This window comes from Tauraco erythrolophus, chromosome 2 (genome assembly GCF_009769465.1).
Source record: "Tauraco erythrolophus isolate bTauEry1 chromosome 2, bTauEry1.pri, whole genome shotgun sequence".
Lineage (NCBI taxonomy): Eukaryota > Metazoa > Chordata > Aves > Musophagiformes > Musophagidae > Tauraco > Tauraco erythrolophus.
The window spans coordinates 35,347,247-35,374,767 of NC_141466.1; the positions used below are offsets into that span (position 1 = coordinate 35,347,247).

The following is a 27,521-nucleotide window of genomic DNA, read 5'->3' on the forward strand; positions in this document are numbered from 1 at the left end:
ACAACCCACATTCTTAATCTCCTCTCTTAGCTCTACTTGCTACCATAAGAATGAAGTAAAAAACAACAACAAAAAAACTCAAGAAAGTATAAAAACTTTATTAAGAAAACGTGTAGGATTTGAAAGTTTCTAGAGCAACTTGCTTCTTCTGTTTTCTTTTCCTTTTATCTCAAACACCGCAAACACTCTACAAGAAGCATACGCAGTAGCATTCTGGATTCTTTCCTGCAGAGTCAGTGAATCTGGGGAGTTCGACAGATGACTGTCTACGTGGCCTCCCCATTCTTTTGTTTCTTCTTCTCTTATTAATAAAGGTTTTCCCAAAGACTGGCCAAACAGTCGACAGACTTCGTGAGCTTTCCGCCGTGTGTTTCCAACAGCAGCAACACATACTTGACGGCTGGGAGGTAGAAAAAGCAGCACAGTAACAAGCAGAGGCAACTGACGTACAAGTATTCCTGCCAAGCATCTTTTTTTTTTCAAATGCTTCCGCCTTTGTAACGGCATAGATGTAAGGCACATCACCTTCCCACAGGTTCTGGGTGATAGCTGGGGGGAGTCTGAAAGGGGAGCGTGCGTGGAGAAAATGTCAGCATCCTCATCAGCTACGATCAAGCAGGCATCCGTGGTGTGTGGTGCAGAGCAAGAGTTCAGCCCTTGCTCCAGGCATTTGGGTGGCCCAGCTGTAAGGCACACCAGCACTTACTTAACCTCACTGGCCTGATCTCCAGACTGCTGTGTAGATACTTTTGAGAGACTTCTGACATCTCCAGAACTGTTCGCAGCAGCTAGTTGAGCTTGCTTCTTAGACCGGGCGTAATTCTTTTCTTTAAAGAGGCAAAACCCAAACCAAGATTAAACTTCCCTCTGCCTCCCCAATGTCAGTGGGTGCAGCAGGACTTTGAACAGTTTTAATGCCTAAAATACCAAGACTGTGAGCTTTAAAGTAGCGTGTGTCTATGCTGAGCAAGCACCGTACATGGATCTTTTCAGATCACGTCAGCAGCTAAGAGTGATGGGAAGGGGCAAGAGTAATTAGAATCATCAACATCTGGTAACACACTTGTACCTTCATGAATAAATACAAATTAAATCTTCACATGCTGATGTAACCAAAGTAAAATTCTGTTGACCTAATAGTCACAGTAGATTATACTTCCAGTGGAAATCAGTGGGAAAATATTTTTTAGTACGTTTCTGCTTTTGCACAGGGACACTGTAGAAAGAACAAGCTGTACCTTCTAGGCTTTAATGGCATTAATTTATATTAATATATAAAGCAAACATGGCTTCACCAAGGGCAAATGGTGCCTGACAAATTTGGTGGCCTTCTATGATGGGGCTACAACATTAGTGGATAAGAGAAGAGCAACTGACATCATCTATATGGACTTGTCCAAAGCATTTGACACTGTCCTGCATGACATCCCTGTCTTTAAATTGGAGAGACAAGGATTTGATGGATGGACCACTCGGTGGATAAGGAATTGGCTGGATGGTCGCACTCAAAGAGTGGCGGTCAATAGCTCTGTGCCCAAGTGGATGCCAGCGACGAGTGGTGTTCCTCAGGGGTTGGTATTGGGACCAGTGCTATTTAACATTTTGTTGATGACATGGACAGTGGGATCGAGTGCACCCACAGTGTTTGCAGATGACACCAAGTTGTGTGGTGTTGTGGACATGCTGGAGGGAAGGGATGACCTCCAGAGGGACCTTGACAGGCTGGAGAGATGGGCCTGTGAGAACCTCACGAAGTTCAACAAGGCCAAGTGCAAGGTCCTGCACGTGGGTTGGGGCAATCCCAAGCACAAATACAAGCTGGGTGGAGAATGCATTGAGAGCAGCACGGAGGAAAAGGATTTAGGGGTGTCGGTTGATGAGAAGCTCAACATGAGCCGGCAATGTGCACTGGCAGCCCAGAAAGCCAATCGTATCCTGCGCTGCATCCAAACAAGTGTGGCCAGCAGGTCAAGGGAGGTGATTCTGCCCCTCTACCCTGCTCTCGTGAGACCCCACCTGGAATACTGCGTTCAGCTCTGGAGTCTCCAACACACGAAGGATATGAACCTCTGGAGCAGGTCCAGAGGAGGGCCATGAAGATGATACATGCACTGGAGCTCCTCTCCTATAAAGACAGGCTGAGAGAGTTGGGGCTGTTCAGCCTGGAGAAGAGAACGCTCCGGGCAGACCTTCTAGCAGTCTTCCAGTACCTAAAGGGGGCCTACAAGAAAGCTGGAGAAGGACTTTTTACAAGGACGTGTAGTGATAAGACAAGGGGCAATGGCTTTAAACTGAAAGAGGGGAGATTTTGATTAGACATAAAGAAGAAATTATTCAATCTGAGGGTAGTGAGGCACTGGAACAGGCTGCCCAGATAAGTTATGGGTGCCCCATCCCTGGGCATGTTCAAGGCCAGGTTGGATGAGGCTTTGGGCAACCTGATATAGTGGCAGGTGTCCCTGCCCTTGCCACGGGGGTTGGAACTAGATGATCTTTAAGGTCTCTTTCAACCCAAACCATTCTATGATTCTATATTTAAAACAAATACTGAAATCTTTGAACATAAATTTTAATAAGTATGGAGGAAACTATTTGCTCCCATTACAAACAGTATAAATTATGTATTCGTATTAACTGTTATCTGAGGCTGTAACATTTGTGGCATGAGAGAGAACTTACCGAAGGGTGTCTACAGCTTCTGGTGTATGATAGAAATGAGGTGGACTGATGGTAACAGAGGTTCCTAACTTTTCAATGAGTAGATTGCAAACATTCTGCATTTTTCCAAAATCGCTGAATACAATACAGACCTGGGAGGTAACACAGACATGACACAAGTAATTTTTTTTCATTTTTCCCCTTTGATTCAACACTTGTATTTAAATCAGTATAAAGACAGATATGTACAAACTAACTAAACATACTAGTTCTATATATAATGCCAACATTTAGTTACTTAGAACACTTTTATATAGCCCTAGAGACTATCATTAGGTTTGCAACAGAAAGAAGTTCATAAAATGGTTTAAAATTGAGGATTAAGAAATGTTTGGGTTTTTTTTTTTTTTTGTGAGGAAGTATGGCATTCTTGGTATGTAAACAATTTGAAGAATGAACATGCTTTTTGGGACACACGACTAGATACATCCTGGTTCTTCCCTTTTTAGATTACTAGATGTTAATTATGCAGAAGCCCAAGCAAAATGATGTGGAAAATATTGTGCCGGAAGGAAAATGACATTTTAATTCCAAGCATTATGTTCAAGAAAGCTAAACTGTGAGATTAAACTAAGCCTAGCCCAGTCCAGCTTGCAGTGGGCTCAATACTCTGTGTTGGCTGAACAGACTCACTCCGGTGCCTACAGAGAACCTGCCACTTCAGACTTGGACTAAAAACTCTTTAAACTTCTAGCTATCTGTGGCTTTGGCAACAAGAAACATCAAATACAGATGCACCAGGAATTCGGGTGCCTTCCCAAGAGCTACAAAGCAGGCACTGCTATCAGCCCTGGATCCAGACCCCTATAGCCTTCCTTGTGGGGAAGTGCCAGGCAGGTGGCCACTTCCCAGGCATGAGCCAGCCTTTTTCGGTGGCAGAGCACAGTTGCCAGGAGTGAAGCAATGATGCTGAGCTGCTACAGCATTCAGGACTCAGAAATCCTGGGTCCCAAACTCTTCTTTTGAAAGAACTAAACCCTCATCTTCACTTCCCAGTACAGTGCTCTCACCACCACATCCAGCTCACCTTCTCTCTTATCCTTGACGCTTTCCTTTCTTTTTGTACAGTAACACAGCTTCAGTAGGTGGGGAAGAAAAAAAGCGGTGGTAAAGAAAATTCCACTGCCAACCCCTGTGACATACAGTCACCCCCGTGATTGCTGCGGTCCATGCAGCAATCCATCCCAGTGAAGGTATATGGGACAGAAATCCAAGTTATGGCATGTCAGCTGCACTGCAGTGGCTTCTTGTGTGCATACCATAGATTTACCTTGTGGAAAATGAGATAATTCAAGGAACTGGAATCTCTCCATGAGAGAGGAGTGGGCTACTTCATCTACAGGATAAGGTAAAAAATGGATATTGGCAATTTTCACAAAGTCATTAATGCACACATCTTGTTACCCTTGGTAGCCTCTGGGTGCAGCACATGTACCTCATCCTGGCTTGAATCCTTGCACTGGCTCAGCAGCAATTCACCCAACAGAGCCAAAGCTGGGCTTAGGGCCTTAAAAACTGACCAAGATGGAGTGGCAGGGCAATTCCATCTTCTACGTGGACAAAAGGTCACGCCTGCTGTGCAAAACTGCACCAAGTCTGCATCTTCATCTCAGCTGCACCCCCTTTATCTGCAACCTGGGGGCTGGATCACTTTCTGGAAGGTGCAGTATCAGTTTGAACAAAGACTGAAGATAAGACTAAACCTAGATTTCTTTCTTCAGTGGGAGTTCTTGCCATATATAAAAAGCATACATCCTCTTGTGTTCTTCTGCCAGAAAACTGTCATAGTTGTATTTTGTGGAAAGTTGAAAGTCTCACTATAAGGACTGTCATAGTGTTTTCCAGATTGCTATCAGTGTTTACAAGATTTAGTTCCCTCAAGGGGATGAAATAAAAGAACGATCAAACAAAAGAACTGTGGGTCTTAAGCAAGAGATAAACTGCTCAGACTGGGGCAGTTCTGGGCACTTAGGAACTTTATTGTTAAAAAAGAAGCAAAAGTAATCAGGCATCCTCAGAGGCAGAAAACAACTGTGCAATATCTGTGAATTTTGTTGCTTTTCCCCCCTAAAAAATCACAGTTTTCATTTAGAGCCAGATCAAATAAATTCCACTTACATTTACAGAGGATACCTGAGCATTAAAATGCAAAGCAGCGTTTCAATTTCTTCAGTTATGATTAAGGTTAAAAAGTAATATGAGGGTATGCAAAACCATTACAGACATTATGAGGTTTGGACAAGGCTGCACAGGACAAGAAGTTACGGTTTATAAGGAGGCAAGTAGATTGAGAAATGCACAAAACCAACATAATCTTCATCCCATGAGATCATCATGCAATAAATTAACTATTATGATTAAGATATTATAAACCTCTGTGATCTCACACAAAACTTCATTCTTCTGCATATTTTCCTTTGTTATAGCATGAATTAAAATTTATCTCCTTACAGTGGAAAGCATGTCTTGAATTCTTAATTGTACCTTAAAATAGCTATTTGTCTAGGAGTTTCTTCAGTCTTCTAAAAACCCTTACAGTAGACAAATGGTAAAAAGAGTTTATAGAATGAAATAATGCATCACTTCCATGATTTTACATATAACACAAATATATGGCAAACTCTTCAGAAAAGAGGCTAGTGGAAGTTAATTTAAAACACATTTATATGGCTAAAGTATGCAAACATGCTTGTCTGTGGAACGTCATTGCTTCATGAAGCTGCACTAATGAAACACGTACACACATAAAGGGGGAAGCAAGGAGAAACGTATCTCTGCATAAAGAGTGACCATACTGCTACCTAAGCGAGCAGGGCAGCCAAACCAGCAGTACCGTGGCTAGATTTTTCAAGTCCTGACACCCAGGTCCTAGGCAACCACACAACTTTTGAACAGCAATTACAGCTGGTCCAAGCTGCCCACAAATGGACACCAAATCCATGAAATTAGCTTTCCACGTAGAGTCTTTGTGGTATAAAAATTAATAGCAGAAGGGAGACGATTGGTTAAGCTACCACTTAAGACTGAAGTCGTAAGCCTAAGTTTGTCTGTAGCCTAAATAAAAATTAACAAAACTACATTGAATTATTAAGTACAGCTCATTAAAAACCATGATGATTTAAGCTCTCATGGTAGCAGGTGTCTACATTATGAAGCTAAAAGTCATTCAGAACATGACATAACATTTAAGTATGTCAAGACTAATTTTAAAATTTGAATTCTGTTCTCCAAATTCTTGATTATTGCTGTATTTATTACTGTTATTTAGATTAGAATATGCCTTAAAGTAAGCAAACTAAAGAGGCTGAACCTTGTTTCAGGGGATTGTAAACAACAGCTCTATAAAACAGCTATCATTTTATTGCAGGCTTCCAGGTTTACATCATAACAATCTGTAAATTTGCTGGGTAGTGATTAAAGTTTGATGCTCTAAAAAGATCTATTGACCGAAAACACATCATTTGCCTCAGTGAATGTTTCCAGCACAGCACTTATTTCTTACTATAGCACGAACGTGTAAAAATATACTCCCTTGAGGTGCTTCTGAAGTAAACAGGATTATTCCCATAATATTTATCTTTCACACAGCACTTTTTACCTACAGAATTCCAAGTCAATTACCTAGGAAACAATTAGCTTTGCTTTACTTGCAGAAAGCTGATGGCAGAGTCATGTAGAATAGACCAAAGTCCAGGTGCTGTTCAACTGTGGCTTAAACAGATCTAGATTAGGGCTGTCACGCCACTGTTGTCCCCCATCCATTCTTGTCCTCTGCCTTGCATTGCCTCCAGTTCAGGGAACTAAAATAATGGAAAAAATAAAAGCTAACCTGGAAAAAAGAGAGTTATTAACTCGAACAGCTTTCTGAACTGATCTATCACTTGATCACCTAAGTACAACTCCTTGCAAGAAGCAGAGGAAGGAAAGGCTAGGGGTGAAGGAGAGCGCGGAATTGTGGGTTTGCTTACGTTGCCACAGAACGACAACTGTAAATTCTCAGAACCAAATATTCCCTTCGGTAGCATCACGTAATATTTAAAAAGCACACATTCATCTGAGAAGAAAATATTTCTTTCTGTATTACACAAGTTCTGCACACAACAGAAGACTGCAGCTAAACTCTACTTTAAGCTGCAGTCCTTCAATTGTTTCTTTGGACTATGCTGCCTTTACTGTAGTGAACATCTACTCCTTGGTACGGGGAAAGACAGTCTGCAAATTTTCATTGGTCCTTGCGACAGTTCCTAATCCTTTTTTATTATTATTTTTGGTTAGGTTGAATACGTACCTCTGCTTCCATTTGGTAAGTATTTTCTACTCTACTAAAATCCTCTGTTACAGTCATATTTTCTTCCTAAAACAAAGTACAAGAACATAATCTTAAAAGAAATAAAGCATCCGTTGAAAATGTACGTACATTGTGTCTTGTAAAAGTTGAACTGTTTTGGCTTATTACTTATGACTTAGTAAGAGAAATTTGGAATTTTCCATGCAAATCTCTTCAGTTAAGTAGCTGGATGTTAAAGACTTCTTGATATTATTTAAACTAAATTACACAGTAGCTTTATGATGTCATTTTGCTGCTATTCATTTGAAGAGAACAATTTGGTCTTAAAAGTGACTGCTAGCTACAGGCTGTGTGTATCAGTGTGTGACTGTAAATTCACCTAGCTCAAAAAACTAGAAGCTTCAATTGTTTTCAGAAAGTCAGCATGAGAAAAGTGGTTTTCAGGCCCTTATTTTAAAATATTTTAACAGTAGTGGCTTGTAGCAAGGTGACATGAACAATGACTGAGCATTGGTTATTCTGGCAGAATGGCAACCCTTAAAAAAGGCTATTCCACCAGGGACACTTTTGCATTAACAGCAGCTACCTTATTCAACATAACGGCTGCACAGAGCACTAGCAAATCCTGTAAGACTTAAAATAAGGAACTGAACAAGAAACAGAATAACTCCAGTCACATCTGAATATTTGACCAGCTTGCTAGCGGTCTAATAGTCACATTTCTTTCACCCACTTCCTTCTTCAGTAAGCAGTTTGGATGAACAATTCATTGTAAAATTACTCTAACACAACTAAAGGCACACTTTACAATTTAATTGTAAATATAGCTTTGTAGGAACCGCAGGGAAGCAGATACTAAGCCTTCCAATTACTGAAAAAGTTTTACTTACTAAATTTATTTGCATAGGAAAACAATATTTGCTTTCAGTGTTGACACATTTCAAAAAGATGCTTTGTGTCAGAGTATTTCCTACAGAGGCTCAAATCTTCAAGTTTATCATGTAGCATGCATGCATAAGTTTATATTAATTAATCTTGAGCAGCATTTTCCTTTTAAAATATCATATGGAAATTAGATCCATAATTAACATTGCACAGCAGCCTACAAGAAACAAATTTTGACATTTCAAATTCAAGCACGACAGTCCTATTTTTGCATAATCTCTCCTAGTAAGGGCAAGGACCAGGGCCAGTTAGTGCCTAAAAAAACCAAACGTGTTTCCCCTTTTGCAGTCGTAGGTTTGAGGTACTTTGGTAGTGTGGCTGGCTGTGGTTTGCCAAGAGTGCTCAAAGCCAGTCCAGCACCAACAACTCATTTAATTTACAAAATGGAGCAAATCTTACAGTTTATGACAGAATCTAACTACAATTGACAAGATAGGTTTTTTCTAGAGATCTTGCATATCTTCTAGAAATAACTACATGGAAAAGCTTTCTTCTACAACTCATATTTTACAGAAATAACTATACTGTAAAAAGACTTTAGAGTAAACATAGAAAAAGTGCATTTGATTTTCCTTGTCCCCGCTCCTTAATCCTTTTTACAAAAAGTTCTCTTTTCTGCTGAACCGATTAAAGTCTTCCGATTTGGTTTTGCCCTCCGCGAGGTTCCTCTGTATTTAAGGACAGTGCCATCCTGTGGCTCCAGGCACTATTGCAAGATCAATACAATCAGAGTGAAAGATCATTTTGTGCCATCTACTATAAAATTTCCCTCACAGCTAATTTTTATCCCACCAGATTTGACAGTAGGTGTATGTGGTATTGAAGATAAATGGACGAAATAATTGCTGAAGTCATAACAAAGTGGCTTCCTGTAAAACATCTTCTGTTAGACAACTTCGTTCCTGTTTGGGAGTGTGTTTGGACAAAGATACGGGAAAGACAGGTAGGTGATGACAGAGCTTTAAACTGGAATCAAGACTTCGACTACATCAAAAGCATAAGGCTTTTTTTTCCTACTGCTTACGTCTACTGTTCATGTTTTGGCTGAGGAACTATCCATTTGATTGCAAGAGCCACAGGAAAAAAAGTTTTCACTGTGACTTAGGGAAAGCTTCACTTCTGATGTGTCAGGTATTCTGGACTTTTGGAATAACTGTCTCCATTTTCAAAATCTGTGGGCCAAAAATCACAGTAGAAAAATTAAGTGAATATAACATTATTGTTATGTGGTAACCTGATTATCCCGGAAGCCACTGAACAATTTTTAAGAGAATCGCACTTGCATTCCCCTTATGTAGCCTATCTTTTGAGCTAGCCATGACATAAACCATCACCGTTGAAGGTACTGTAAACACAAAAATGAAGACGACAGTCAATATCCCATTGAGCTTACAATATCAAGTCTACAACTGTGCTTTGCCTTATATTTTCCTTCAACTGGAAAAAAAAGATATATAGCCCTTCCTCCTACCTATCTGCTACTTCTGAACAATTTCTTCTTCACAGGACCATCGTGTCCACCCTCATGACACTGTTGCTGTTTACAGGAATGACTGCTCCTTTCCCCAGAAGAGGACAGGGAAAAAATTAAATAGATAATCAGCGAAAGCATACTTCAAGGAGATAGCTATATAAGAATAGAGTATAAGAAAAGCCTACCTGCAGATAAAGTTATGTGTTCTGCTCCTGGGTACTGAGTTAAAAAAACCTGTGAGGCCGTTTTATGAAACACAAAACCAGTCTCAGTAAAGGAAAATGTTTCTAGTTTGGAAACGTATGCTAACGCAGCCTTGCAGTAATCTACACTGATATGTGTAGTTATAAATAAAAAAAAAATCTGGAGACACCTGGAAACGTCTCTTAAAATTTACTCGTACCTTTGCACTGATATAGCCAATATAACTTCACATTATGAAAATTAAAGACATTTAAACAACAAAAAGAGTTAGCTTCTTCCACCTGAACATAGCATTTTTGTTCTTAGTACTAAAGAAACAGGTAATGAGAGTCCTGATGTATGCTCATATCTCTCTCCTAACAGTCTGCTCATCACAGCGTCCCCGGACAGTTAAGGATGATAAGCACCTACAGTCCGCGCGTACCCCAGCTTGGCATCTCCTACCTGTGCTCCAGCCTCTCATCCCCTCACCTGTCTGGTCTACTTGCCATTAGATGGACAGAATGACAACCTAAAATCTACAGCAAAGAAGTTTCTGCTGCTTAATGTCCGTTCAAGAAATTATAGAAGTATACGTAACAGTTATTTTAAGAAAGGTAAAAAGCAGATCTGTACTCAGCATACGCCAGGATACTTGGGGGGTATTTCTTAAAATACGCAGTAGTCTAAAAAAGGTGATGCCTTACACAGGTTTTTACATTTCTTATTCAAGGGCACATTGAAATTGGAAGATGCTGTAACTGAGTGAGCTTCATTTTTTTTTTCCCCCCACTGACAGTATGGATGTGCATCCATAACCGTGACTCCTAAATAACAGGTTCAAAATATGGAGAACATTGCACATATATCCGAGGATATATCCCAGTACAAACTCTAAGCCAGAGCCCACTTACAGTTTGTGAGCTGGTTTGTTTTGTTTTGTTAAATAACACTCCAACCAGTGCAACAAATTTTATCACTGTTATTTTTAAACCACACAGCCAACCCCAATTATTAGATCCAGTGATTAAAGAAAACAAGTGATATCTCCACAACACTCCCCAAATAAATCATTGGTGCTAAACATAAAGTCAGTTTGCTTCTAGAGAAAGAGAAAAAAATGTTACTTTTGAGCAGCTGGGCTGAGTATGAGAGATTGGTTTCCCCATTGATTTTACTTTCCCTGCAGCCTTCAAAGCAGATTCTGTGCTCTGAAGTGCTGCATATACTTACAGCACTCTATAAATAAATGCTACTATGTGCATCTATTTCTGATTAAAATCCTGTGTAAATATATATGGAAATTAGGTGCTGCCCCCAGGCATCCTGACAAGCTGCTAATGCAAGCTCCTGCTGCTGCAAAGGTTATGCACTTCTGATCTAGCAGACTTCCTACGATAGCAACAACAACAGTTAAGGAAATTGTTCTATGGATTAATTAAAAATAAATATATAGAACAGCCAGCTGATTTCTAAAGAGGCCTTACATAAGCTTGCAACAACTACAACCGTATGGTGGTTGTGAAGAGATATTAATTTTACAGTGGGCTAGAACGGTATTAGGTACAAGTGATTTAGCAAATGCAGTTAAGAACAAATTGCCAACAGTGAGAGTTGTTAGTAGAAAAGCTGCAAGGCAAATAAAAGCTTCAGCAGTGGAGTGATTTAAAATTGGATGGAGCAAAGCACTAAAAATTATACCACAGGGAACTACTCTGCAAAAAAAAAAAAAAACAAACAAACTAAACTTTATGTTGTTTTTCTCAGAGTTCCCTAGAGCTAACACTTTGCTAACACTGAGAAACCCACAACTTAAACAGCATTTCACAGTCCCTCAAGTAAGTAGAAAGAATTAACATTTCCATTTTCCAACACATGGTATCTCTGAAACAGCGAAAGACTACTGTGAAATTATTATACCGATAGTAAGACACTGAATGCTCCCACATTGTAAAAACGGTCCACTCTCCACCTAGGTTACACCACCACTGCTTACCTGCTCCCCTTACACTTCTGCATCTGACTGCAGACACCCAAATATAACCATTTGTTTATCCAGGTCATACTTCATTTTGGAGCTATTTTTTCTAGTTTGCAGTAGTGTGCACAACCCCTCTAAAGCACACTGACTTACTTAACATCCTGCCTAGTCTTTTGTGTGCCATCCGCCACATGCCGAATGCTCCAATGCTATCCTAATTCAATCAGGCTCACGGCAAAACTGGGAGTCGGGTTTGAGATTCACTGTAGGGTAAATATCTGCAACTATCTCTTCTAATCTACCCACACGCTGAGGAGCTATTTAATTGCAGCCTGGATGAAAAATAAGCCATGATCTGATAGCTCACCACAGCGGTGTGTACAAAGCACATAATTTTCTCTACTAATAAAAATGAACACATGATGAGTTGCCTTGTCTTCTCCCATTCCTCTGAAAATCCACCAGACTTTAAACTCCTATGAACTAACTCACTTAACAGAAACTGAACACGTTCAAACTGTAATCCCACACAAAAGTGCACTGCTTCTGACTGAACAAGTCACGCCAATGGCAACAGAATCGTACTCCCTGTGACAGATAAGCACCCAGTGGTGTGTAGGGGAAAAACATAGGGAGCAGGATCACATAGGCAAAAACACAGGGAGCAGCCCGCAGCAGCCTCCATGTCTCCTTGCCCTCTAGTCCCATAGCTGCAACATAACCTTTACCTAAAACAGAGGTTAAGGGGTTGTTTTTATTGTCGTCTTTATTCCTGAACAAATGCTTCATTTAGGTACTATGGAAAAAGAGGCAGCATCACTATCAGTTTTAAAAGAAAACAGTAAATCCTATTTTTTTTTTAGGGAAAAAAAAAAAATTGGAGTCCATGCTTATCTTCAAATGCATGCAGCATTTGAGATGTGGGCATGCCATTTGACTGTAAGCACATCACTGTTTAAGCTGAGTAACTTACCCTCTTACTTTGCTGAATTCCACTGTAACATCATACAGTATTATGAAACCCTTCTGCAATCCTTTTTTTTTACTGCATTGAATAATTTGGTGTTGACAGCAAGCTCAGTCATCTCCCTTTTCCATAGTTCATTGGTGAGCACTAAAAAGACATTTTCTAAATTTCCTAGGGGAATTCAATAGTAACTTTCAAAGAAAACCACTTATCCCATCAAAGATCAGCTTTGTTCTAAGAGTCCTAAGTGTGGAATACTGTCCAAAATTGTTTTATAAAATCCAAAAGCATCAGCATCATGATCGCTAGGACAAAAATCGCCCTTACAGTGTGGACAAAGCTTTAAAGGCAAGACTATGCCTTTCTTATTGTCAGAAAATGACTTCCTGAGACAAAAAAAACTCTTATGGTAAAGGAACTTTTTGAGTCCACAAGGGGATTCTGTCCCTTCAGCTATCTTGATCATGTCTCACGTTTTTTCATTCCTCTCTACTTATCCGGAACAAGAAAAAGAGAGGAAGAAAGCTCTGTAGGCATTCCTCACTAAGCTGTAGTGATCCCGTAGTTAAACTACAGGTGTGTGCAAGCTTCTGTGTAAGCTACACTGCTTTAATCCCTTTACCAGTTTCATCCGTACGCTCGTGAGGACGCTGTATCACATGAGCAGATGAAGCAGCCGAAGCAGGGCGATTTTCACACGCAAAACGCGCAACCCGTCGGAGAGCCCGAGTAGCGATATTCCACGTTTTTCGCGGAAGCTGACACAGCCGCAGCCTCCCAAGGACAGCCAGGCTTTCGCAGCAGTGCCCCGGCGGCCGCTGCGTTCTCTGGGCAGAGAGCCCAGAGCCCCACGCACCGGGCCTGGGGCCCCTCGGCGGGCGGCTGGCGCCTCGGGGCTGCCGCGGCCCGGCCGCCCCTGCTCCCGCCACCGGCAGGAAGGCACCTTAACCCGCAGGATGCCGAGCAGAGTGGGGCAGACCGCGGAGACCGGGAGGTGTCAGCTGGCCCCCACAGCTGAAGGGAACCGCCCGCTCCCTCCCTCCCTCGCCCTCCCCCGGGGGCACCGCCCGTCTCTCTCAGAGCCCGGCGGGAGGGAGGGAGGGAGGCCCCCCCACTCCGCCCCCGACGGTGCGGGAGGCGGAGGCCGAGCGGCCGCTCTCACCGGGACGCCGCGCTGGCGGGCGCTCTGGGCGATGTACTCCAGCCGGCGGGCCACGCTGCTCCGCGCCGCCCCGGCCGCTCCCTTCCGGCTGCCCAGCCGCAGCGACACCCGCGCCCGGTCCGGGCCGGCGCTCAGCTCCGCGCTGCCGCTGACGTGCACCTCCCGCCCGGCAGGCGCCGGCGGATCGCCGCGTCCCGCCGGGGCCGCGGTTGGGATCGGGGCCGGGGCCGGGGCCGGGGCCGGGACGAGCTCGGCGAAGACGCGGGCGGGAGGCGGCGCGGGCAGCGCCATGGCGGCGGGCCCCTCACGGCACCATAGCAACGAACGCCAGCGCGCCCGCTGCACCCTGGGAGGCGCCAGCGTGACACCCGAGCGCCATCAGGCGGCCGCGGCGCCATCGTCAGGCGGGCGCCAGATCCCGCCATGACCGCTACCGAGGCGGAAGTTCATCCGTCGGGCGCCGACGGGGGCCTGCCATGGGCGCTACCGAGGTGGGGCCCCTCCAGCGGGTGTTGAGGCGGGCAGCTGTTAGGTAGGCCGTGGCACGGGAGGTGTAGGTGCACATCCTGTGAGGAAAAGCCGTCCCGTTTCTGCCGTTTTTGACCTGTGGCCGTGTTTTTCCAGCATGACGAGGTCTGGCGCAACCTGAGGGTGTGAGGAGGATTGCTGGAGGAAGGGCCGTAGTCCCTGTCTGTGTGGGGAAGAGGGGGCTTTATGGCACCGCAGCGCGTCCTCCGCTGGGGGCAGGGCCTCGGCAGGGGGGATTAAAATCCATTTTAGTGCCAGTGCTGCCGGTTCTCTGCGGAGGGGTCTGGCAGCACAGAACTTGGCTGTGCTAGTGTCTGCTGGCAGGTTCTGCTAATGCCGCCCGCTCCTGAGGACAGACAGAGGGGTGCAGTTCGGCTTCTGAGGGAATCGCAGGATGCATGACGAGGGAAGAGACCTCCTGAGAGGGTGTCCAGCCCCTGGCCCGAGCACGGTCAGCCAGAGCAGACTGCCCAGGGCCATGGCCGGTTGGGTTTTGAATATTTCAAAGGATGGAGAGTCCAGAACCTCACTGGGCAGCCCATGTCAGTATTTGACCACACTTACAGTAAAAATAAAGGGTTTTGTTATGTTTACATGGAGTTTTCCTGTGTTTTAATCCATGTCCATTGTGTCCTGTCTTGTCACTGGGCACCACTGAAAAGAGCCTGGCTCCTTTGTCTTCCCTCCCATCAGGCATTTATATACATTAGCTGAAATCCCCCCGAGCCTTCTCTTCTGCAGGCTATACAGTCCTAGCTCTTTCAGCCCTTCCTGATAGGAGAGATGCTCCAGTCCCTTCATCATCTTTGTGGGCTTTCGTTGGACTCTCTCCAGTATGTCCCTATCTCCTTTGTAGTGGGGAGCCCAGAACGGGACAGAGGTGTGTCTCCAGATGTGTCTCACCAGTGCTGAGCAAAGGGGAAAGATCACCTCCCTTAACCTGCTGGCAACACTTCTTCTCATCCAGCCCAGGATGCTCTTGGCCTACTTTACCACGTGAGTGCGTGATCTGCTTGTCCACCAGGACCCCCAAGTCCTTTTCTTCTTTCCAGTCAGTCACGCCTCAGTGTGCACTGATGCATGGGGTTGTTCCTCCCTAGATGCAGGATTTTGTGTTTCCTTATGCTGAACTTCATGAGATGCCTCAGCTTAGTTCACCAGCCTGTCCCAACTGACTATGAAATGACTAGCTCAGTGACTAGCTCTGTATGTCTGGTCTTGTTTGTATGAGGATTTTTGGGAAGGACTCTGGATATATCATTGCTGTTTAGAGTTGTGGTACGTTGTGTTTTCATTACCTGAAATCTGGAATCTGGCACAGAGGCTGGAAGCTGATGGTACTGTATGTTTATACAAGGTCTTGCACCCTTCAGAATTCACGTTGTAAACGTTGGTGTACTGGTTTTGTGTGGCAAGGTTTTGGTAGCAGGGGGGCTACAGAAGCTGGAAGCTTCTAGCTGCAAGCTCCTTCTGTGTCTGATTAAGCCAATGCCAGCCGGCTCCAAGGTGGACCTGCCACTGGCCAAGGCTGAGCCCATCAGCAATGGTGATAGTGCTTCTGGGATAACATATTTAAGAAGGGGGAAAAAAAACCTGTACACTGCAGCTGGAGAGAGAAGTAAGAATATGTGAAAGGAACAGTTATGCAGACAGCAAGGTCAGGGAAGAAGGAGGGTAATGAGGTGCTCCAGGTGCTGGAGCAGAGATTCCCCTGCAGCCCCTGGTGAAGATCAAGGTGAGGCAGGCTGTCCCTGCAGCCCATGGAGGTTAATGGTGGAACAGAGATCCACCTGCAGCCAGTGGAGCACCCCACACCGGAGCAGGTGGATGCTCAAAGGAGGCTGTGACCCCGTGGGAAGCCCACGCTGGAGGAGGCTCCTGGCAGGACCTGTGGACCTATGGGGAGAGGAGCCCATGCTGGAGTGGGTTTGCTGACAGGACTTGTGACCTCATGGGGGATCCACCCTGGAGCAGTCTGGTCTTGAAGGACTGCACCCTGTGGAAGTGACCCACACTGGAGCAGTTTGTGAAGAACTGCAGCCCATGGGAAGGGCTTCCATTGGAGAAGTTTGTGGAGGACTGTCTCCCATGGGAGGGACTCCATGCTGGAGCAGAGGAAGAGTGTGAGGAGTCTTCCCCCTGAGGAAGAAGGAGCAGCAGAAACAACGTGTGATGAACTGACTGTAACCCCCATTTCCCATCCCTCTGTGCCGCTGTGGGGGAGGAGATGGAGAAAATCAGGAGTAAAGCTGAGTCCAGGAGGAAGGGAGGGATGGGGAGAAGGTGTTTTTTTAAGATTTGATTTTATTTCTCATTACCCTACTCTGATTTGATTGATAATAAAATAAACTAATTTCCCCAAGTTGAGTCTGTTTTGCTGATGATGGTAACTGGTGAGTGATCTCTCCCTGTCCTTACCTTGACTCACGAGCTTTTTGTTATATTCTTTCTCCCCTGTCCAGCTGAGGGAGTGATGGAGTGGCTTTGGTGGGCATCTGGTGTCCAGCCAGGGTCAGCTCACCACAGTTAGAAAGTCTTCATGGCATGATACAGATAAATATTGCTATACTCTCCTTCTAGATAAAAACATGTCATGTAAAGACGTCAAGACCTGATTTTACAAGTCAGATCCAGATTCCTTGGAGGTGGCAGGAAAGAGAAATATTAGGGGAATTGAAGCCCTGTCTTTTTTCCTCTCATTAATCTGCCTGGTGTGGTGTGTTCTTCATGTCCCATCATTAGGAAGGTTCTGTACAAGCTTCCTTTCCCATCATTAATATCTCATCTGACTTAAGAGGTGTCAATGACTTTTGCATGCCTCATGATTTTTTGAGTCTTCTGCCTTTGAATCTGGTTTGGCTTTCCAGATTTGCTGAACACTTAAAGCTTCAAGTGAAAAAGATTGAACCTGTTGGGTATTCACTACCTCTGGAGATGACACTCCATGTTTCTCAGCATGAGTAACCAAAAATAGAGACACCTAAAATTTTGAGTGTAACTGACTTTGATGAATGTTATATGAAAAGGAAGGAGCTTGTGACAGAATCCAGAAATATTGGTGCCTGGTCGCTTGGCATAAACCAATTCGAGAGCTTACATGAATAAATTCTGAGCACTGCTGACTTTAAGAAATAAAATGAGTACAGAGGAAATTATAAATGTATATTCCTCAGAAATAAATCCTTTCATTAAACAGGGAGTTAAAAATGCTTTTTAAAGTAGTCTGTCATGGCAGTACTTTATTATTTATTTTTTTTCTCAGCCAAGGTGTTTGTAGAGGATTTACTTAAGTATGTAACAGTATCAATAGACACAGTCTAAGTATTGAATGCTGCTTATCAAGAAATCATCAGTAAAGCTTTTTTAAAGAAGTGCTGGATAATGTGATGAAGCCAAATTGTCTACTTTCCAAGTTGGTTTTGGGTCTTCAAGACAATTCTGCTTTAACTGTTGATTAGAAGTGATTTGCCTTTTTCTGTAAGGCAGCCTGGATCAGACAAAATCCGTTGGAGTAGTTACACGCCTATGTGTAGGTGTGCAATGAAATCTCATACTTGTTACGCACTTCATGATTCAATGCTGTAGGATCTTTAACCTCCTGGGAACACAGTGTGTCTTGTAGAAATATTGCAAGAAGGTATCATAATGAAGAGCTTAATTGGATGAATCCTGGAAGACCTTTTCTAAGGCCAGTTATAAAATTACTTTGGATGCAAATTAATCTACGGAAAAACACTTCTCTGTGGAACAAGGTCAAGCATCATTGAGTAGTTAGATTGCGTTGTAAGAACATCACACACTAAGGATAATTTAATAAACTATAGCCACATTTTTGCTTTGCACTCTTTAAGGGTACTTTGAAGAGCTCTAGTTTAAGTATATTGCGAGTCTGTCACTCAGAATTTGAATATAAAGCCAAATCTATGGATAATAAGATTTTCTGGCTTACAGTTTGAGTCACGGGCCTTTTTGAAAGTGATGGATTAAACTGTTGGTTCAGAGCTGGAAAAGCTAGTTTAATTGTGAATATCGTTCTGCTAACATATAGTTGAATTAAAAAATTGAATACTTAGCTAGAGACTATGAAGAGATGGAAAAGGTGCCAAATTGCGTGTGGGATTTGTTTTTTTCCTTTTCCTTCGGAAACAGATGGTTTTATGTTTGGATCTATTTCTGTATGGTAGCAATGAAGTGCCGCATCGCTTGTGACTTTTAGCAATGGAGCTGGATTTATTTAGCGAGGTAAGATTTTTGCAGTTTGGAATGTGTGTGACAAGGAACTCTCTCTTAAAGCTGCTGCCAAATGCTTTTTTGTGGAAGGACAATTTGCAGTAGCCATGTTGACCGATGTCTTTCTGTCTTGTGTCTCACATGCTGACTTACTGTACTGTAAAACATTTAGTGAATGGAGGCCCAATGTCATGTCTGTGTGTTACTTGATTATTCCTTACAATGTTTTTATGGAAAGTCAGTCGGTCACCCACTTCTTACATGGCGTTGACAGTCACTCTGTAGGGCAAATAAATACCCACTGTAAGCCAGATTTATTACCTTTTCTAAACCACATGAGACTCAAAGTTGAGCAGGTTAGATATGAGAAAACAAAAAATTCTTCAAAATTTAAAATTAATTCACCATAGTTCTAAATTACTGAATTCTTAATAACGATCACCAAGGAGTTCCAAACTTTTACTTGAGCATTTTTTATTTTTAAGAAGAAACATGCATGGACGAGAGAGAGAGAACAAAATTAGTAGCCCCACCCCTGCTGGTGTTTATTTCCAAGATCAAAATTTACTGAATAAGCTGGAGCCAATGTAGAACTTGCTGAGGCTTGGGGGAACGTACTAGGGCTCACAAGAGATGAGGCTGGTGAGAACTTTAAAGCGAAACAAAGGTCTATAGAGAAAGAGAAACGCCTCCAGTCTTCTCTCTCTGACCTTGCCTCTGTCAAGTGAGACTCTGTCTCACTCTGACCTACAGAATTTCCAAGGGCTGTTAACAATTTCTGGAGCTCAGAAGGTTGTTCCATGAGTCTCTGCTCTAGATGTTGCTTGCTGGAAGAGACACTCCTTTGACTAGAATTTGCAGCCCAAGTACAGGTCCAAGGATGGGAAGTGGCAGTATTGCTGGAAAATATGAATGGCTTCATCACATTTTTTACTTTCTTTTTCATGGAGTCAGAAAAGACATCCGTCATTTCTTTCCTCTCAGGCTTCCTCCTAAATAGTGATTTGACAAGATAAAGTGATTTTAGAGGTGATCTGACTTTCTAGATTTAAATTGATCCTGTTAATAAAAGTGGAGATTTCTTTACTTACTCTGTTTTTCTAAGTCAACTTTGACATATACTGTGAGCAATGAAATGATTCTCTGGCTAGCTACTTGTTGATGAAGTGAGCTGATAGATTTAATCTACTGGTCGAAAGCCCACAGTACAGAAAAACATTGGAACATCATTATTGACCATTTCTGTAAAACTGTAAGGAACTTAATGCAGTTGTTACTGAGATCACTTAAGAGACTGTGGTTGTCTTTGGTCAGAATGGAATGAAGCCTTAAATCATGGAACATGCTGATATTAATAATGCTATTAGAGAGAAGGTTAAAATAAGACTGGTAGAAATAAGACTTTGGTCTCTATGGTAGATGTCACTGAAACTTCTTGTGTTCTGTGCTCAGCAGCATCTAAATGTGAAAAAAGTCATAGTCTCTGTTCAAGGGTATGAACATTTGGGGTGCTGGAGCGTGTTCAGAGAAAGGCAGCTAAGCTGTTGAAGGGTCTGGAGCACAAATCTTATGAGGAATGGCCGAGGGAACTGGGCTTGTTTCACCTGGAGAAAAGGAGGCTCAGTGGAGACCATATCACTCTCTACAACTACCTGAAAGGAAGTTGTAGCGAGGTCAGTGTTGGTCTTTTCTCCCAGGCAGCTAGTGATAGGATGAGAGGAAATGGCCTCAGGTTGTGCTGGGGGAGGTTTAGATTAGATATTAGGAAAATTTTTTTACTGAAAGAATGGTCAAACATTGGATCAGGTTGCCCCAGGAAGTGGTGGAGTCACCATGCCTGCAAGTGTTCAAAAAACATGTAGATGTAGCACTTCAGGACATGATTTAGTGGGCATGCTAGTATTGGGTTGATGGTTGGACTTGATGATCTTAGAGGTCGTTTTCAACCTTAATGATTCTATGATTACTGAAAGGCTGAATGACTCCTTGACCTGGACTTCAGTATTGCACTTGTGAGGAAATGGTCTGGAATTATTCTCTGTAAGCAATAAATCTTTGCCAAAAATTTATGTGTCAAAAGAAGTAATATTTAAAAAATAAACTGTAAATAAATTCATAACTTAAAGATACTAGTCCTGCAGAATCTGATAATTAAAGTGTAATTTAAGATACTATAAGCAACTCTTAATTAAAGTGTACACACTTAAAAATTTTAATACTAAGTCTCAGTTTGTTGTTTTTTAAAGTGTCATCTGAGCATTTGTGAGTTATGAAGGAAATAATATATATTTTCTCCAGTCTATAATTTTATATTTTCCTAGATGTTTACAATACCTGTAAATGAACATACATGTATACTTCTCATATGTAAGTACTGCTAAACATCTTAATGTTAACTGCCCACAAATCCTCCTTTTGAGCAAGTCAATATACCTCAGTAAATTCACCACTGGGAACGTGGCAGTTATAGCCATTATGTGTTCAGCTGGAACACTTTAGAGGAACTTTGTGGAAGCAACCATACAATTGGGGAGAATTACAGAATGCTGGATTTTAAGACCAAAAGAAATCTCTGTGCCCTGACCTCTGTAAGAGATTGTACAACTTTCAGAGGTTTAGAAGTGAGTTGGCTGCACTTTTAGAAGATTGTGTTTTCTTGATGAAAAGAATTTGTACTATGGAGAGCCTCTTGCTGTTCTTGGGCAGATATTTATTAATTAATTATTCTGATTGCTGAAAAAAGATGAAATTATATACTACTAACAGAAAATGCAGATCAGCAGAGGCTAGAAATTAACAAGTCTTTTCTTTTGCAAGTAGCCCTTGGCAGATTTAGGCTACCCACTTCTAAAAAGACTATCTGATATTAGAGATTTTTTTTTCACTTTCCAGTACTTTAGGTGTCCTCACTGTCTCTTGTTTGCTTGTATCCTTTTTGTCAGGAGATTCAAGGAATGCACTGACTCAGCACTTAGTTATAATCAGCAACAAAGAAGAAGCACTACTTTAAGAGACCGTAGTCTCCCTGTTTCCACAAGCACATTTCCATAATTTTAGATGAGGTTCCCCATGCATCATCTCTTTGACTTCTTTCTCTCGCAACTGATTGCAGAGACCTTTGTCCAGCTTCAAAATGCAAAGGAGAGGAGTTTTTATCCCAAGTGGATTTCTTTCGTAGGGTTCTTAGACCCTGTTCTTTGCTCATGGGTATGGCCTGATTTGTCAACAAGCCTTAAACTCTTAAGTCTGGGGGCCAGGGCTGTTTTGTCCCCAGGGCAGCTTTTATTCATCCTATTCCTGGAATTTGTCTGCTTGTTCACATTTCTGTTAATGTAATGGAAATTACACAGTGGAAAATACAAGACTTTTAAAACTCAATACTTCAAATTGTCTATCTAACTTTGAATTAGAAAATACTTTTTTAAAAAATTAAATAATACTCTTTTCCTTACCTGTTATTTATTTATTTAACTCTACTGTACCTATCCAAATGTCACAACACCATGACATGGAGAAAAAACAGCTTCTTTTTCAGCAGGGCAAGTTGCAGTTTAATGTTTTGAAGCACAAGATTAATTGGGTACGCAATGCAACAAATGTTAGCTTTCATAAAATTACCCAGACAGTCACTATTAGACTTGACTCTGTAATTTGAATCTCCTGCGTCAAGGAAATCCATAGTTTGACTATACACAGACTGAAGCTTTCCTTTCCTTAGTCTTTCATTCCCAAGCTATCAGTTCAGATGAGATCTTGCTGGGGGAAAAGGTAAAGCACAGATCACTTTAAATCTCAGCTGGTCATTGGATAATCTTCATCTTTTTTTAAAAAAAAAATTTTTCAGTACATGGCATCACAACTTTTAAATATTTGCAGCAAGGTGTAACTTTGGTTTTGTTATGGATCTTCTTAATGACTTTAAGATTATTGTTAATTATGCCCATTGATCTGAAATGATAAATATATGAAACAACTGTAAAGATATATGTAACAGATACATCCAAAGATTAAGCTGTGGATGCTGGAAGCAAGAAATGTAAGAATAGCTGTGGGAGAGTGTGCCAATTCAGAAATTAGCTGAAATACGACGTGCAAGAATTTGGATGAGAAGAGGAAGCAGAGGCGGGAGGCTGAGATCAGGGGAGGTGACGGCAGGAGACTGCATGTGCTTTCGTGTACTCAAGGAAATGAAAGTTAGAAAGAAGCAGTTAGTGACACAGTGACAACCTCAAAAGGGTGAGTAAGTGAAACAGTGTTAGAAATGTCTCCCCAGCTTTTCATAGAATCATAGAATGGTTTGGGTTGGAAAGGAACTCAAAGATCATCTAGTTCCAACCCCCCTGCCATGGGCAGGGAAACCCTCCACTACACCAGGTTGCCCAAAGCCTCTTTTTGTGCCAAGACTTTTTTCATGCATAAGAGTTACTGGAAAAGGCAAGAGAAGTTGATGTTTTCTCTCTATTTTTGGCAAGCTTTTGTTTGTTACCTCTCAGATTTTCCGTGATGAGAGTTCACATTCTTGCCTTTGAAGTCCCTGGGATTTGGCTGTATCCTATGGGTTTTGCTTCCCTCCTTTTCCCAGCTCACTCTGCTCAATCCAATTGATGTGTTTTTCGCCTTCTTCTCTACCTTTTACATATTCCCCCACATTTCTAGAATTCCTTAGAGTACTAAATTTACTGTATTACCACTCTCTTCTTCATGTCCTTCCTCAGGAAAGGTTTCCCTAGAAACCCTGACCCTGTTCCCTATGAAAAGTTAGGCCTAGTATTAAAGACTTAGAACAAGGCTCAGACTGTACCCAGTAGTGCTGTTGGGAGTGAAACCCTGTAGAGTGATAACACCGGTGTTCACTGCCTAATGTTCATCTTCCTGAGTATTTTTTGTACATGTTTTTAGAGGCAATTTCTCTGGCAGAAAAGACAGTTCAGCATGGTTTCTAAATGCAAGGGAAAGGTAGGTGCCTGCCACCGAATGCTTTTCTCCCTGAACCCGTAGGTTCTCTGCTAGGGAGCACCACTCCTGTCCTGAGCATCTGCCTCAAGTGCCACCCTACATGACACAAATGAAGAGGTGATGTTCCATATTGTCAAAGGGCGTCTAAGGCATCTTTATGCTCCTGAGTCTGGAGCAGACTCTTGGCACAGCAGTGCGGTTGCTTCCCAGTACAAATGCTTGTTACAGCAGTTACCTGTCACTGGGGCACCTTGATCAGGCAGCCTATGGACTCGTCCTCAAACCGTGCGACTGCCAATGGGTGGAAGAGTTGGGAACTATGTCTTCTGATCTTATTTTGGTTCATGGAGAAGATTTTCTAGGGTCTGAAATGAAATAGTGTAATGTGACTTGGGAATGAGTAACTAAACACAGCAAGTAGATCACTTAGTAACTGAGATCTGAAGAAATGATATCTCAATAATTTTGCAGGGATGTCTGAGATAGATAGTTTTAGAATTGCCACTGCAATTGCAACAGTGACTGGGTTAGTGAAAATGAAAGTGATACAGCAGGAGAAAAGCCAAATCACAGTTCAAAGATCAGCCAAGAGAAAATGTTCACAGGAAAAATTGCCTATAAAAATGTCTTTGAAGAGCTCTGGAAGCTCCCTAATCAAAAATGGCTAAGTGCCAGAAAGAGAAAATGGAACAGGTAGGACCTGCAGAGACAATAGGACAATGTATAGCAAATGCTGGAGAAAGGGATGAGAGAAGAGCTGCCAAAGCAGATGGTATCAGGGCAATAGTTCTAGCAAGGTGGAGAGGTCATATTATCTGAAAGCTGTATCTCAAGAGAATGTTTGTGAGCATGCTTGGACTATGAATCTGGAGATTTGCAATACTGCTATTAAGCGTAAAACTAATTCAGAAGTAGATGTGACTGATTTGTAAAGAAACTTTAAGCAGTTGTGAAGTGGCTGTGAAGCGAAGCAGACTGACGTAGTTAGTAACTCTGAAGGACTAACATTTTTAAACATGTGAAATAAGAAATTATCAAGATCGGTTCAAAAGCCTTGCAGGATACATAAAAACACTTGAGTGTTTTTTCTGTGTGTTTTGTTTTGTTTGTTTTTTTTTTTTTTTTCCAAACAATAAATTGTATTTTTTAAAGTGCAACAGAGAGACTTCTTTATTTTTCCTCTGTACTATGAATTTTTTTTTTTACCTGAAATTTCTATGAGCACTTTACACCTGCCTAAGAATGTGTAGAATACTCTTCAGCCTTACAAATGTATCATTTTTAGTTTAGAGTATGTTTGGTTGCTATTGAAGTTAAGCTGGCATGTTATTGTATTGTAGGTCTCTGTACTATAATGTCTATGGACTTAGCTTGGAGTTGAATTCCCCTCTGAACAATCTCTGTCTCCTGAGCACATAAAAATTTATCATATATATCATATCAGGCTGAGAGAGTTGGAGTTGTGTAGCCTGGAGAAGAGAAGCCTCCAGGGAGACCTTATTGCAGCTTTTCAGTACTTAAAGGGGACTTGTAAGAAAGATGAGGACAGACTTTTTAGCAGGCCTGTAGCAACAGGATAAGGAGAGATAGTGGTTTTAAACTAAACGACTGTAGATTCAGAATAGATATAAGTAAGAAATTATTTACAATGAGGATGATGAAACATTGGAACAGGTTGCCCAGAGAGGTGGTAGATGTTCCATCCCTGGAAATATTCAAGGTCATGTTGGATGGGGCTCTGAGCAACCTGATCTAGTTGAAGATGTCTCTGACCACAGCAGGGGAGTTGGACTAGATGACCTTAAAAGTCCCTTCCAACCCAAACTATTCTATGATTCAATGATATTACATTTTGTTTTTAAAAAATAAGTATTTTTGGCTATTTTAGTATTAGCTGAACTTCATATCTGCTGTCTGTACTTCCCTGCAGTTTTCAGGAGACCAGTGTTATCAATAAGAAATAGGCCAGCCTGGTTAATCCACATCACTTTTATCTATATTCACTCTTCCTCTTTTTGTAGTAATAAGATCTTTAATTAACTAGGTTTAGATTTGAGAGGGAAAAAAAATTGCACCAATATTTTTAATGACCTTGAGTATGACTCTAATATCCTTTTTTTTACAGTAGGGATCCTGTTTTGCACCTGAAGTGGTGAATTAGGTTTCTTATGTTTAAAAATACAGACCACAGGGAGTTAGACAAATACTAAGGAAAATAGATAATTGCAAGATTAACCATATGGTTCAGTTTATACCAATCTGGCATGCTTTGGGAGTTTTCAAGGTTAGGTTCTGCTGTCTATCTCCTTGCAAGCAAGCAGAAAGTGGCAACTTATAACTAACTGTTTAGATTTCCCCACGCTGGAGTATGTTACAGAGCAGAGGGTTGTGAAAAGGGCCAAGTGACGTCTAAGAGTGGGAAACATCGCATCAATTTGTCCTTTTTTGGGTAATATTAGTCTCTTGGGAAACTGAGCACAGAAGAAGGTAATTTTACTTTTAGATGGTAGAGTCCGACTGCATTAGTCAATTCTCCTGTGAATATATTATTAAGTGAGATACAGGAGTTGCTCCAGCGTTAGGGAAAGCCAAACGATGAAATACTTTGCAGCTCTCATTTGATTGCATTGTCATTGACAGTGATCACTGAAGTGTGTTTAAAAGGATTTATTGTAGCACATATCGAAAAATCAATACAAATGTTAGTTGTCTTGCAAACATTGTGCTTTGGGATTACAATAGCTGGGAATGGTTGAAGTCAAATGCGTTTTATGAAATGGAGCTTATGTGGCATGAAATGTGATTGCGGAATTTGCTGTGAATTGGAAGGTTTGTTTACATTGGCTTGTACTGAGAAGCAGAGCTCTATGTTAATTTTCATCAGTGCAGCAACAAGAAGAACAAAACTACAACTGAGTGGGAGAAGGGAACGGGAGAGAAATGACTCTATTTGCTCTAGTAATCAGCACAAGATACTTTCTTTACTAAACTCTAATCATCAATGTCTAGAGAATTAAAATAGAGTGTTTTTTACAGATAATGCTGGGAAATATCTTGGCTAGTGGAAAATTTGTTAGAGTTGATACAACCAAGAAAAGGAGAAAATCCACTTTAACTCTTAGAGTTCAGGTTGAATTTTCCTGCTTTACTGGTAACGTGCCCAGCAGTATTCCAGTATCCATAAACTGGAAATCTGATGTGGAATTCAAGAAAGAAGACACCCATAAAAGTCCAAAATGTCATTTAGAGTAGTTTTTGAGAGGAAAAAAAGCCTGTTTTAGAAGTAAGGCTCATTATAGGCCACCATTTTTTTCTTGTGCCTCTCTCACTTTGGTGTTCCATCATTTAATGCTGTTTAAATCAACAATTTTTTCAAATTATTTTTGTGTGAATACTATATACCGTGAATCTGTTTTCATAATTTATAGGCATCTGTTTACAGAAGGAAAACTACAGGCCTATCTTCATTTACTTTGTAGTCCCTGTGCAGTACTGGAATGGAAATGTGGCGTCAATCAGCGCAAGTGAGATCAAGCTGCATATTTAAAAAGCAAATGAGCAACTCAAGAACAGTTTTGAAGGGGAAAGCTTATTGTTAGCCTTTCTAATATGATCCTCAAAGGTGCTGGGGGTTCTCAGTTCTTATCAACTTCAAAGAGAATTCAGCATTCAATATTTTCTTGCAGAACTGGGATTGCAGAAATGAGGGCCAGATGATAATGAGCTGATAGGATGACAAACGCTTATGAAGGGAAATGCTATGTGTGAGGAGGCATTTCTGTGACAATTTTTACATCGGTGGTGCAGTGACAAAAAATGGCATAAGGTGGCAGTAAGCGATTGCAAATATAGTGTTTTGGAGTGACACATTCTAGTGAGCCAAACCCGCTGGCTCACAATAAACATGATTGTATCACAAATGACAAAATGAGGGTTGGTGAGCTCCATCTAGGCACTGGTTTCTAACTTTTTTGCATTTTTCTTTTCCTCAGAGGAAAATCTCCAATTTATTTGACGTTTATACGTTCTTATCGGAGTGTGGGAAAAATGGAATAGTATTTTGCACTGCATTGCTGTCTGCGTGAAAGC

The 27,521-nt window shown here is 41.7% G+C and overlaps 1 protein-coding gene across 1 annotated transcript; it reads right to left on the reverse strand.

The window, feature by feature from the left end:
* Positions 1-129: 129 nt before the first annotated feature.
* Positions 130-14,009, reverse strand: IRAK1BP1 (interleukin 1 receptor associated kinase 1 binding protein 1). Its single transcript, XM_086608258.1, has 4 exons — positions 13,719-14,009; positions 7,007-7,072; positions 2,680-2,810; positions 130-400 (listed from the first exon to the last, which is right to left on the reverse strand). The coding sequence occupies exons 1-4, from the start codon at positions 14,007-14,009 to the stop codon at positions 130-132; spliced, it is 759 nt and encodes a 252-aa protein (XP_086464384.1).
* Positions 14,010-27,521: the final 13,512 nt, after the last annotated feature.